Here is a 12,813-nt window from a genome sequence, read left to right on the forward strand (position 1 = left end):
TCACTTAGACTAAGAGACTGGATCACATCCCTCCAGTCCTCACTAAGACCAAGAGACTGGATCACATCCCTCCAGTTCACACTAAGACCAATAGACTGGATCACATCCCTCCAGTTCTCACTAAGACCAAGAGACTGGATCACATCATTCCAGTTCTCACTAAGACCAAGAGACTGGATCCCATCCCTCCAGTTCTCACTGAGACCAAGAGACTGGATCACATCCCTCCAGTTCTCACTAAGACCAAGAGACTGGATCACATCACTCCAGTTCTCACTAAGACCAAGAGACTGGATCACATTCCTCCAGTTCTCACTAAGACCAAGAGACTGGATCACATCCCTCCAGTCCTCATTAAGACCAAGAGACTGGATCACATCCCTCCAGTTCTCACTGAGACCAAGAGACTGGATCCCATCACTCCAGTCCTCACTAAGACCAAGAGACTGGATCACATCACTCCAGTTCACACTAAGACCAAGAGACTGGATCACATCACTCCAGTTCACACTAAGACCAATAGACTGGATCACATCCCTCCAGTTCTCACTAAGACGAAGAGACTGGATCACATCACTCCAGTCCTCACTAAGACCAAGAGACTGGATCACATCCCTCCAGTTCTCACTAAGACTAAGAGACTGGATCACATCCCTCCAGTTCTCACTAAGACCAAGAGACTGGATCACATCCCTCCAGTCCTCACTAAGACCAAGAGACTGGATCACATCCAAAATACATTTCTGATCTGCTACTACACTGTTACCCCCCCAGACCTCTCAGGTGATCTGGGACAGGTCTGCTACTACACTATGACCCCCCCCCAGACCTCTCAGGTCATCTGGGACAGGTCTGCTTTCTGTCCCCAGAGTCAGAACTAAACAGGGGGGGCAGGGTTCAGTTTCTATGCTCCTCAGATCTGGATCAGACTCCCAGAAACCTGCAGATCCGCCGCTACTCTCAGTTCTCAAATCTTCGTTTTTCACATGTGTTCCTGTCTATTAAATCTGTGAAATTAAGACCAGAATTTCTACATTGGCCTAATTTATACATATTTAATATTTAATATGTTAGTTTCCTTTGAAGGGGTTGAAGTGGTTTGTTTGAAGACCTGCTCTCCGTGAACCTGTCTCCTTGGACCCAGCAGCTGTCAGCTGGGAGCTGTGAGGATTTGTGAAAAACGCTGATGGAGATGCTACATCAAAGCGGAGCGCTGTGATGAGCACCCGTCGGCCAATCAGAATAGAGATTTATATGTTCATTATACATGTTAGATTGCGCGCGGCTGCTTCGATAAATCAACACGTGAACGCAACACGGTTTCATGCTCTGAAGACAGCCAGAGACACTCTTACAGCCGCTAGTTTGACATGTTTACGTGAAGACACGTAGCGTAGCATGCTACAACAGTTACAGCAGGTTACACGGAGTGTGACGGAGAAGTAAAGCTTGGAGACTCACCGTCGTTGCACAGCTGATCTCTGGGACACAGATTCTTCTCAAACAAACAACCTGAGGACAAACACAGAGACATGGATTCACTCTGAGAAGAATTCATCAAGAAAGAAGCTGCTAACGCTCTTCACTCTTATTGGTTCAGCAAACTAAGACTATCATTTAGGAGGATTGGGGGAAGCAACGGGACATATGAGGACGCAAAGGGACATATGAGGACGCAAAGGGACATATGAGAAAGCAAAGGGACATATGAGGAAGCAAAGGGACATATGAGGATGCAAAGGGACATATGAGGATGCAAAGGGACATATGAGGACGTAAAGGGACGTATGAGGACGCAACGGGACATATGAGGATGCAACGGGACATATGAGAAAGCAAAGGGACATATGAGGATGCAAAGGGACATATGAGAAAGCAAAGGGACATATGAGGATGCAAAGGGACATATGAGGAAGCAAAGGGACTTATGAGGACGCAACGGGACATATGAGGACGCAAAGGGACATATGAGGATGCAAAGGGACATATGAGGAAGCAAAGGGACTTATGAGGACGCAACGGGACATATGAGAAAGCAAAGGGACATATGAGGATGCAAAGGGACATATGAGGATGCAAAGGGACATATGAGGACGCAAAGGGACATGTGAGGACGCAAAGGGACGTATGAGGACGCAAAGGGACATATGAGGATGCAAAGAGACATATGAGGAAGCAAAGGGACATGTGAGGACGCAAAGGGACATATGAGGATGCAAAGAGACATATGAGGAAGCAAAGGGACATGTGAGGAAGCAAAGGGACATATGAGGTAGCAAAGGGACATATAAGAAAGCAAAGGGACATATGAGGATGTAAAGGGACATATGAGGAAGCAAAGGGACATATGAGGAAGCAAAGGGACATGTGAGGAAGCAAAGGGACATATGAGGAAGCAAAGGGACATATGAGGTAGCAAAGGGACATGTGAGGATGCAAAGGGACGTGTGAGGATGCAAAGGGACATGTGAGGAAGCAAAGGGACATGTGAGGATGCAAAAGGACATGTGAGGAAGCAAAGGGACATGTGAGGAAGCAAAGGGACATGTGAGGTAGCAAAGGGACATGTGAGGAAGCAAAGGGACACATGAGGAAGCAAAGGGACATATGAGGACGCAAAGGGACATATGTCAACGCCTGCTTTTGTGAAACCGAGTCAAGGCTAAATTGAGCCAGAATCCCGGCTTAATCCCTTATCTTGGTTTTTGTGGACTAGTCCTCAGCGCAGACAGCTGCAGAGGACATACATGTTGTGTTGCTAAGTGATAGGACTACACACAAATGTTACAGTTGACCTTTTCCCAGTCCTTAATCTGTGTGGAGACAATACAGGGCAGCAGACGTGAAGCCGCTCACTCCATTCTGTGTATTCACGTCTGTTTGCGCTGTGCCGTCATTAAGGATTTGTGTAATATTGTGTATTGTTCTCGCCAGTTAAGGACACACACCTCGTCCTGCAGGACAACCTATACTCCAATTTTAACTACTGTTCCCTCTCTCTTGTGATGTCAGAGTCCTCATAAGCAGCACTGTGACATCACTCATGTTGGTGGGGACAAACCCCCCCTTATTAAGGCATTTTTGTCTGTGATGAAGCCCACCTTCTCCGATTAGTGATGTCACAGTCCACGTTTTAACCCTCATGTGGTCCTCGGGTCAAATTTGACCCGTTTTTAATTTGTTTATGATAAAAAAATGGGCGTTCTCAATAAGCACTGAAACTGTCAACATTGTAAATATCAAAAAACATTTAAAAAAAAACACCCACAACATTGAAAAAATGACAAAGATAATAGTGTTTCATGGTTGACGGGAAGACAACACAAGGCTTAAGGAGACTTATGTCACCTTCTCCTATAATAGCATGAAGAAGAGCGTGGAAACCATGATTAAAAAATGGAAATAACTACAAAAAGACTTAATTACGAGAGAATTAGGCGAGAAAATAAGACTCCAGACGTGCAGAAACCAGAACGTCTTTCAGAAAAACCTGGACAGGATTTTCCTTCTGTGCCTAAGCGTCTCCTGTCAATCAAATCTGGGTTTCCTTTTACCTGACATCTATAAAAAGTCAGACAGAGCATCAACGACACGACACATGCTGTATCAGAGAGGGAATTTCTATTAGAAGGAGGGAATCGGAGATTCAGCTAAACATAGAGCGACGAGATTCTCCATCCATCCATCCATCCGCCTGTCGCCTCCTCCGTCCAAACTCCACATGATGACTAATCTCTGTCCTCTCTCCTCCACCCACACACCTCTCCCGTCTTCTCTCTCTGTCCCTGTCCTCTCTCTTCATGTCTCTTTGGCTGTGTCTAGGAGACCATCATCTCGTTAAAGTTGTCCTGTGACTGTCCATCACTGTCGCCATTAACACTCAATCCGCTCCTCTAATGCACCACATCAACACTTCATTAGGAGACATTTCACAATAGATTGGGGATCTAATGAGAAGAATAATTGGCTGTATCAAAAGGAAAAGGACACATTATGCAGAAAATAGCCAGTGACAGAGAAAGGGAACGTGTTATACAGAAGTAAAGGTGCAAAGATTAATCAATTAGTTGTCATCTATTAAATTAATCACCCACTATTTGGATAATCGAGCAGTTTGAGTAATATGTTATGATAAAAACGTAAAGAATTCTGATTCCAGCATCTTAAATGTGAATATCTTCTAGTTTCTTCTCTCTTCTGTGACAGTAAGCTGAATATCTTTGAGTTGTGGACAAACCAAGACATTTGAGGACGTTGTCTTGGGCTTTTTGGGAACAGTGATTGACCTTTTTGCATTATTTTCGGACATTTTAAAGACCAAACAACTAATCAGATTAATTGACAGTGAACATAATGATGAGCTGCAGCTCTACACACAACTTAGAATAATCTTTCCCTATTCTTTAAGAAAATAAGACTCAACAGAGAGATATTTCTGGCGTAAAGTTGATTTAACAGCAGTGAAACGCTTTTTAATACACAGAGTCGTACTGTTTGATTCAATTTCACCAGAATCCCAAAATCCCAGAATCCCAGAATCCCAGAATCCCTTGGACCTGGCTGGACTCAGAGCCAGTGGTCTGGGGTTTCAGGCAGCAGCAGGTCTTTACAAGTCCTCAGGGGAAACTCCTCCAGCTTTTCTCTCCCTGATTCACCCACTAACATCTGTCTCCAACTAGAACTAATCAGAGAGAGAGAGAGAGAGAGAGAGAGAGAGAGAGAGAGAGAGAGAGAGAGAGAGAGAGAGAGAGAGAGTCGGTGATGTGGATAGTCACCGTCTGAAGTTACGTACAGCACCAGCTCCATTTTGTTTTATGAGAAGGTGTGGCTCTGTCTGAGCAGGATCTCAGCCAACAGGATTACAGCAGAACTACGTGTCCTCACATCCTCTCTAATAGGAGACATTAGGAGACACTTTGGAGGGTTCACATAAACCATCACGTCCTGTTCAGACCAGTTACTCAAGGCCACAACTCAAACACAAGAGCAAAACATCAGCTCGTAAAAGCCAAGGAATATGAGTCTGGAGAGGATTTAAAACAAGTTTATGATCTATTACAGTGATTAAAAAAACATAAATCTAGGCGGCATTATGTTTCGTTAGTAATAGTAAACATGTGTGACCTCTTGTAGTTGTGCAAATACTCCTGATTTCATCGAGACACTGGAGTTTCCATCCCAACTCAGAGTAGCCGTCAACGTTAGTTTCTTGTCATCCTAACCAGGGAAACATAACCTTACCCAGAGTTTCAGTTCCCTAAACTTAACCACAGCTTAAACACTCAGGTGGCTGGATAGAAACCCCCAAACTGCTCGTTTTAGGCCTGAGAACTCGTCGCAACACTTCAACAAAACAAGGAGCTGCGGTATCTTTAAGGCTGGATGGATGACTCACATCATCCCCCTGTGGCAGATAGAGCATGGGAGCCTGGGAACAGATATTCTGAAGAAATTTGAGCTCAACAACTACGACAAATAAACACAATGTGGAAGAAATACCACTTCAGTTTTCAGGTTTTCTTCTGCTTGGTTTCTGACTGCTGACAGCATTAAAAAAACAACACCATTGGTCCAGTGAGCTTTATGTGGATAAATTAAATAGATCAGAATGAGTCATCATGAACTCTGGCCTCCCGTCATCATCAGTGTCTCTGTGCCTTTGCTTTTATCCTCCATTATCTGCCAGTGTCATTTTCATAATGGTGCCGCTGGCATCTACGGCGGCTGCTGTGTGAGCGTGAGCTCGTCCTCCGGGCTGACGGAGGATATTTAAGGTGGGATGAGTCAGCCGACACCGAGCACGGTGTAACCTGCATGGTGTGGCAGAGTGGCATCGAGGCATCGAGGCTGCAACCCTCCTCACCTCAGTCAACCTTTAAACCTTTAACTTCATCCCGCCTCGCACTAATCACTCTGACTGGAGCTCACTACACGCAGTATTTCAAGGATATGTTGGCCCATATTCTGTATTTTTTTCTTGTTGGCGATACATTAAAAAAGTGATTTATCTTCTTCCACTGTGCCATGATAACACAAATACTAGTCTGCATGCCAGCTCTGTCTTCACAGCGCTGTGGAGGGAGGTCTGGGTACACACAGATGCATTCTGGGTTGTTTACATTTCTTTAAACCAATACAACAATTGTCTCACTGAAAATGTTTTTCCTTTTAGAATTATATTTAGACTACAGGTGAAACGTTCGACTAGTGTTTGCTAACCGTGGTGCTGAAATAATCTGACTGTTCACTGTTCTCAGGGACTGATCCCTGTCCATGGTGCTGAAACAATCTGACTGCTGTTCCCAGGGACTGATCCCTGTCCATGGTGCTGAAACAATCTGACTGCTGTTCCCAGGGACTGATCCCTGTCCATGGTGCTGAAACAATCTGACTGTTTGATGTTCTCAGGGACTGATCCCTGTCCATGGTGCTGAAACAATCTGACTGTTCGCTGTTCTCAGGGACTGATCCCTGTCCGTGGTGCTGAAACAATCTGACTGTTTGATGTTCTCAGGGACTGATCCCTGTCCATGGTGCTGAAACAATCTGACTGTTCACTGTTCCCAGGGACTGATCCCTGTCCATGGTGCTGAAACAATCTGACTGTTTGATGTTCTCAGGGACTGATCTGTCCGTGGTGCTGAAACACTTAAGCCATGTTCAGCCCCAACAAAACAAAGCAACACGGGTTAGAGGGGTGTGTCGAACACACTGTTGTGTGTGCAAGCGCTCTGCCTTTTTATTACCACCAGTTTACATACACCTCCCTGCTGATTGGCGGTGTGTGACACACCCACAAAACGAGAGGAAACTAAACTCAAAGCCGCGTTACATCGTTCTGAGGAAACGGGTCATTCAACCAGGAAACGGTTCACACTGTTTTGAGATTGAACGTGCCCTTAGACCGTTCACTATCACTGGTGCTGAAACACTCAGACTGTTCACTATCACTGGGTCTGAGACACTCCCTGTTTGGCATCCATGGTATCCATGGTGCTATGTTTTGGATCCTCTCATTAGCTACAGGAAGTCCTGCCAACGAGTTGTTTTAACAGTAAGTCAAAAAGCCAAATTAATTGCAATATTAAAGGTCTCACTGCCCCCCTGTTTCAGTTTCAATAAGATAAAGGTTTCACTGATTTCTTCTGATTGTTATCATAAATTACATTGTTGTTTTGTTGTCCCTTAGTCGGTGAATGCTTGTTGAATGATTTGATCTGAACGTGTCATTTAGCCAACAAGGATTAGATCACATTTATGTTAATCCAAATATCAAAACACAGAAAAGCACCTGTGAAATGCCTTCATATTAACACAGCATATAAGTATTATATATATAAGTAGTATATAAGTAGCCTGTATTTGTACTGATTTCTTTAACAGTGTCCACTATTCTTTAGGTAAATATTTCATTAGATGGCTTTCTATTATGTGATCATATATTGGCTTCATACAAAGCCTTTCTCTCTCCTTCTCTCTCTCTCCCTGTCTCTTCTGCTGTTTGTTTGTGTGTTTGTTGTTGTCGTTACAGACTGAACACAACATCCCAGCTGACCCACGGTCACAGCATTTGCGTCAGTGACGCAATTTAGCGCCTGTGTACCCAGATCGGAGGCAGATGAGCCGAGCAGAGCAGGAAATGCAACACATACAAGATGACGTCCGGCAGCTCAGACTGATCTGTACATGTACTACGCCATAATAAAACTTAGTTTATTATAAATATCCATACACTGAGGTTATGAGAGCCAAATGACCCTCTTTATTACTTAGTTAACACTCGAGTTTAGTACAGAACACATGGGACGAACGAGCAACTTAAAGCCTTCATTTCCTGCTGCATTATTAAAAGAAACACAACAGTCTCCCAGGAGAAACTGTAGATTATATATCATCCTTTTATAAAGATAAACACACGGCAACATTAAGTGATAAGTCACTCTAAACAAACTGCAAGAGGGACTTGTCACGGGGGAGTCGTGATTTACGCGCCGCCCTGCTCGCAGCGAGTTCGTTTAAACGGGAAGTGCGCCTCCATCGCGGTTATCTGACGGGTCTTACCATGTCGGCCGGCCGCGCGGACACGGCACGAGGCCGTGAGGAGGAGGCACAGAGCTGCCCAGAGCCGCGGAGACCTCATGGTACATCCAGCATCCACCGGAGCGAGGAGGGAGGGAGAGAGAGCGGCCGCTGCTGCTGCTGCTGCTGCTGCTGCGGAGGCGGACGCGCTTCTAGCAGCTCTCCATCTCTGAGGCTGCTGCTGCTGCTGCACGGGTCTGATGGAGAGGAAGTGAGTGAGCGTGAGTGTGTGTGTATGTGAGAGAGAAAAAAAGAGCGAGAGAGCGAGAGAAAGAGAGCGAGAGAGATGGGTTGGTTGAAATAGGACCACAGGATGCGCCACACTGGGAGAGATATTTCCAGACTAGAGGTGAGCAAATGGACGCGTTCAGATGCTTTAATGACATTTAACAAGTAGAAGTCCTTCAATTAAAAACCCAAAAGTGGAGGATTAGAATAGCCCACGTGGCGGGTGGAGGATCTGTTGTTATTCATACAGGCTCGTGGACGTGGAGCTCATTTCTCCAACACTTTGATAAGCTTTCATTTGCTGACTGACGGAGCATTTCGTCTACATCTAAACTATTTCATAGACTTGTCTTGTGGGTTCATTGTCTTGCAATTTGCGATGCAGTTTGTAATGTTACAGCTACAAGTGCTACTGCTCTTATTCAGGCTGTTTATTAGACTAATACAGACCCTTTACTTACTTCTATTAACATTAACACTTATGTTACTCTGTGTGTTTGTTACTAACGAGGATCCAAATGTGTCAAAAGGTCTGGAAACAACATAAAGGAGTCACCTCTAAATGGTGAGATCTCCGTTTTATTCCTCATCCACTTTGATTTCAGGTTAAAGTCAGCTGGACAGCACCGCATCATTAAACAAATGGTGGATGGAAAGATTGAATATGTAGTTTTCAGAAGGACAAAAGAGGAGTTTTCTGCAAGTGTGTTAACACCTTTAGGTAAAGATATCCAGATAAATAGCATCACAGCACTCTGATATCATGGTGTTACCTTTAAAATATACACTACCGGTCAAAAGTTTGTGGTCACTCACAAATGTCCATTCCACTCCATCATCAACACCTCTGACAGTCTCAACACTGTTAACTCACTTTGTATTTACTGCAGCGTTGCAGGTGGTTTCAGAAGATTTATTTCTAATAAAAAACAACAGGCTGTATGACTAACCAGCTGTTATTTAACCCACTTCTTCCTCAGATACATGAGGTGATAAAGCTTTGAGTTGTGTAAACAGGCGTTACTTGCAGAGTGGGGGAGCTCCTTGCAGGCTGCATCCTGACTGGTTCATCTAGACGAGATGTCCATCTTCTCCTGAAAAGGAAACAACCATCCAGATACTTCCTGGCAAAGCAGCACATCTGATGTTTTATTAAAATGTAAAACAGTTTCTCCTGCCTTCCACATTTACCGCCCTTTGTTTTTGTTTATGAACCGAATGAGAAATCCGACAGAAAGAGGAGAGAACACCAACCTTTGTGCATTTTTATTATTTTCTTAACAAATTCAGGTAATAAGAAAGATAAAGAAGTGCTTTCTTTATCAGAGGTGTGATCACAGCATGCTGGGCTCTATTCTAGACATCGGTCTACGACTGAGAAATCACTTTTTAAGAAAGGATCGTCATTTTCAACATTAAAATCATGACATTTTATGCTTTTTAAACTATTTCAAATGTTGATATTCTGCATCAGCCTGAGTTGAAGTAACATGTTGAAAATGACACCCTTAGTTTCTATCAGTTGGGGTTCCTGCCGTCTCTAGTCAACAACCAGCGAGCTCCTCACCGAGGGGAACAGCTCGAAGAAGCCCTGCAGGGGGGAGCAGACAGGAAGTGGGAGCGGGGTTTAAAAAAAAGTGGAGAAATAAGAAGAAAATGGAAAATACAGCAGGGGAAGAAAGAAAAAATGATCTGAATATAAAGTCAAATGTTGAAAACAACACAGAGTATTTAATTCCTGAATATCTCAAAGCGCACACATGACCAGATTGTGCCGATGTTCCCTTTACATCCATGTTTATTAGCAGGAAGTGACTCATACACTGTGCAGGAAAGGTTCAGGAGCGAGTGCAAATGCACCCTTTTAACATCTTTAATATAACAACACAACAATATACCAGCTTATTATAAAAATACCCAAAAATATCCATCACAATTTCTCAGATCCCAAGTTTACAGATTCACTTCAGGATGATTTAAAACAAGGAAAAGCTGCAAATCCTCACATTTGAGGAGCTGGAACTGGATTTTTTAACCCTTGTGTTGTCTTCCCATCAACCATGGTCACTTTTATTTACTTTATTATCACTTTTTTTACTGTTGTGGGTGCTTTTTTTGTGACGTTTTTGGTGTTTTTTCCAATTATTTTGGATATTTTTCATGTTCAGCGGCCCATTTTTGTGACAAAATTAATAATAAATTAACTGAAAACTGGTCAATTTGACGCAAGGACAACATAAGGGTTAAAAATAATTATTATTGTATTGACTTGAGCTGTTAGAGAGGCGTTGATTCAACTCTTTGGTTATTTTATATACGAGTTACACCAAACACCAGTGGGCTAAACCCAAAACAACAGCTTCATAAAGCAGTCATCGCTCCCAAAAACTGGAGGTTTGTTCCGCAGAAGGAGGTTACCTTGAAGAGGGTGGTGCTCTGCAAGACGCTGGAGGTGCAGCACATCTCCCTGATGGAGTGCATGGAGAGCTGCGGCGCCCCGATGTCCACCACGGGGACGCCGAGGCGGGCCGCCAGGATGGGTCCGATGGTGGTTCCACAGGGGCTGTCGTTCCGGACCATCACGTCCTGCAGGAGGAAGGAGCTCAGGTCAAACTGATGGAAAAAGGACTGTTTCTATGTGGCAAAGTCGGCCGGTCTGCCCCCTAGTGGCCATTAGGAGGAGCTGCAACGTCTCCAAATAAAACAGGGATTAATCAGCCATTTCCTGTCTGCAACAGGGCTAAAGTGAGCAGGCAGAACCTGTTGCATGCTGGGAATTGTGTCTTAATGGGTCAGAAATCCACAAGCCTGACATATTTTCAGTTTTATGACTGCTATAAATCACACATCTAACAATGCTTGCAGTTTGAAAATATGACATCAGGACTTGAAAACGGAAATATCCCGTCAAGAGTATTTACGGGAGCAAAGTCTTCCTGGTCTTCTTTCGTCAAGTCTGAACACACACACACACACACACACACACACACACACACACACACACACACTCTACCTGCAGAGGCACGCCGACGCGGCTGGCGACCTCTCTCACCACGGACGCCGTGACGGCGGTGGTTGCGTAACGCTGGTTGCTGTTGAACTTGATCACTGGGCCCTGGAAAGAAAAATTATAAAATGTATATTAATATGTATATAAAAATTACATTTATTGTTATTTTAATTATATTCATCTGACAGGATGTAAAAAAAAACAACAAAAAACGCACTTTTTCAGGATTTAATCCTACTGTTGATTTGAGCTTTTTTCTTTATAAAACTGAAAATATGATTTAATTCTCATCAAAAAGCCAAATTAAATTATAATTCTCATTTGAACAGGAATTTAAAGACGAAGTGAAGAAAAAACAAAGAATATTCAGCAAACATTTGGTTTAAATAATTCATAAAATAGGAAGCCAGACACTGCCGGCAGCCCAAATAACTGACTCGTTGCCAAATGTCTTTAAATTGGCTTAAATTATGTAAATTATTAAAAAAAAAGTGTCCTTTTTTAAATGAATAAATCAATAAATGTCTTCACCTTGTGGAAAGCGGGACGATGGTTCTCCTCATGCTTCTCCCTGAGAAAATCAGACATTTGAGTACAAAAATTAAAGAACCAACTCTCAGCCAAATCTCTCTGCAGCTGAATTAAAAAACTAACTATATTACATTGAGATGTTATGTCAAATAAAACCTTTTATCCTTAATATTTCAAATGCAACCTGTCACCATTGAATGCCCCAATTACCATGAACAGATACATGAAATTGAAGGACCTCCGATTGATTTGAAGCTGCTTAAATGGGGAAGGGATGGATAATTGGACTGCACCATGTTTCCCCATATCGTAGGGGTGACAGAGGATTTGATTTTTGAGTTGTGTTCCTTTATTTGCTAGTTATACTTATGGTTAGTCACGATTATTTGATTAACTTATCCCTATTTGATATTAGGTAGCATTGGTTTAATATAAGTAGTAAGTAAGTGTAGTTTAGTTGTTTATTGTGTTTGTCTACCCCCCCGTTGTGTCAAATTAGTTGTTTTTTTTTGTTTGTTTTGAAAATAAAAACCTACATTTTTCATGCCGGCTTGGTGCCTCACAGCAGATTAATTAGATTTCTTAAATCTAATTATAATTAGATTAAAGAAATCGATTTCTTTCTGCCATTGATCATTGCCATTGGGCGTCAAACTCCACCTCTGAGATTAGCCAGATTACGACTTAGATTTCTCTTTATTGACCCTTTTTGGGATGAAATTGAAAATTCCAGCAGCAGTTTTTAGCAAGAAAATAAATATAAATAGATTAAAAAAAAAAGACAGTTTAAAGACAACAAAATAACAGTAAATGTAATAATAATAAAAATAAGAACATTTGTCAAATAAAGACCAAAAAAAGACCATGAATTATTATCAAGGTGTCAGTGTTGAGTCCAGTAATAAAGTGATAAAGGGACCAGGTATTAATGTAAGTCCAGGTGTGTGTGTGTGTGTGTGTGTGTG

The 12,813-nt window shown here is 42.8% G+C and overlaps 2 protein-coding genes across 3 annotated transcripts in view; both read right to left on the reverse strand.

Annotated features, from left to right (window-relative positions):
- The window catches only part of LOC117939683 (receptor-type tyrosine-protein phosphatase-like N), a 23,580-nt gene extending 15,266 nt beyond the window's left edge, over nt 1-8,314 (reverse strand). The window contains exons 1-2 of the mRNA XM_034865173.1: nt 8,062-8,314; nt 1,462-1,512 (exon numbers count right to left, since the gene is read on the reverse strand). Coding sequence (XP_034721064.1) covers nt 1,462-1,512; nt 8,062-8,140 — 130 coding nt within the window. The 5' untranslated portion in view covers nt 8,141-8,314. The remainder of the gene's footprint in view (nt 1-1,461; nt 1,513-8,061) is intronic.
- Nucleotides 8,315-9,639: 1,325 nt separating this feature from the next.
- Nucleotides 9,640-12,813, reverse strand: part of dnpep (aspartyl aminopeptidase) — a 12,939-nt gene continuing 9,765 nt past the window's right edge. For both annotated transcript variants that reach the window (XM_034865040.1, XM_034865041.1), the window contains exons 12-15: nt 11,849-11,888; nt 11,321-11,422; nt 10,726-10,893; nt 9,640-9,898 (exon numbers count right to left, since the gene is read on the reverse strand). In XM_034865040.1, the coding sequence (XP_034720931.1) occupies nt 9,848-9,898; nt 10,726-10,893; nt 11,321-11,422; nt 11,849-11,888 (361 nt within the window). In that variant the 3' untranslated portion in view covers nt 9,640-9,847. The remainder of the gene's footprint in view (nt 9,899-10,725; nt 10,894-11,320; nt 11,423-11,848; nt 11,889-12,813) is intronic.

Source organism: Etheostoma cragini, chromosome 24, assembly GCF_013103735.1.
Source record: "Etheostoma cragini isolate CJK2018 chromosome 24, CSU_Ecrag_1.0, whole genome shotgun sequence".
NCBI lineage: Eukaryota > Metazoa > Chordata > Actinopteri > Perciformes > Percidae > Etheostoma > Etheostoma cragini.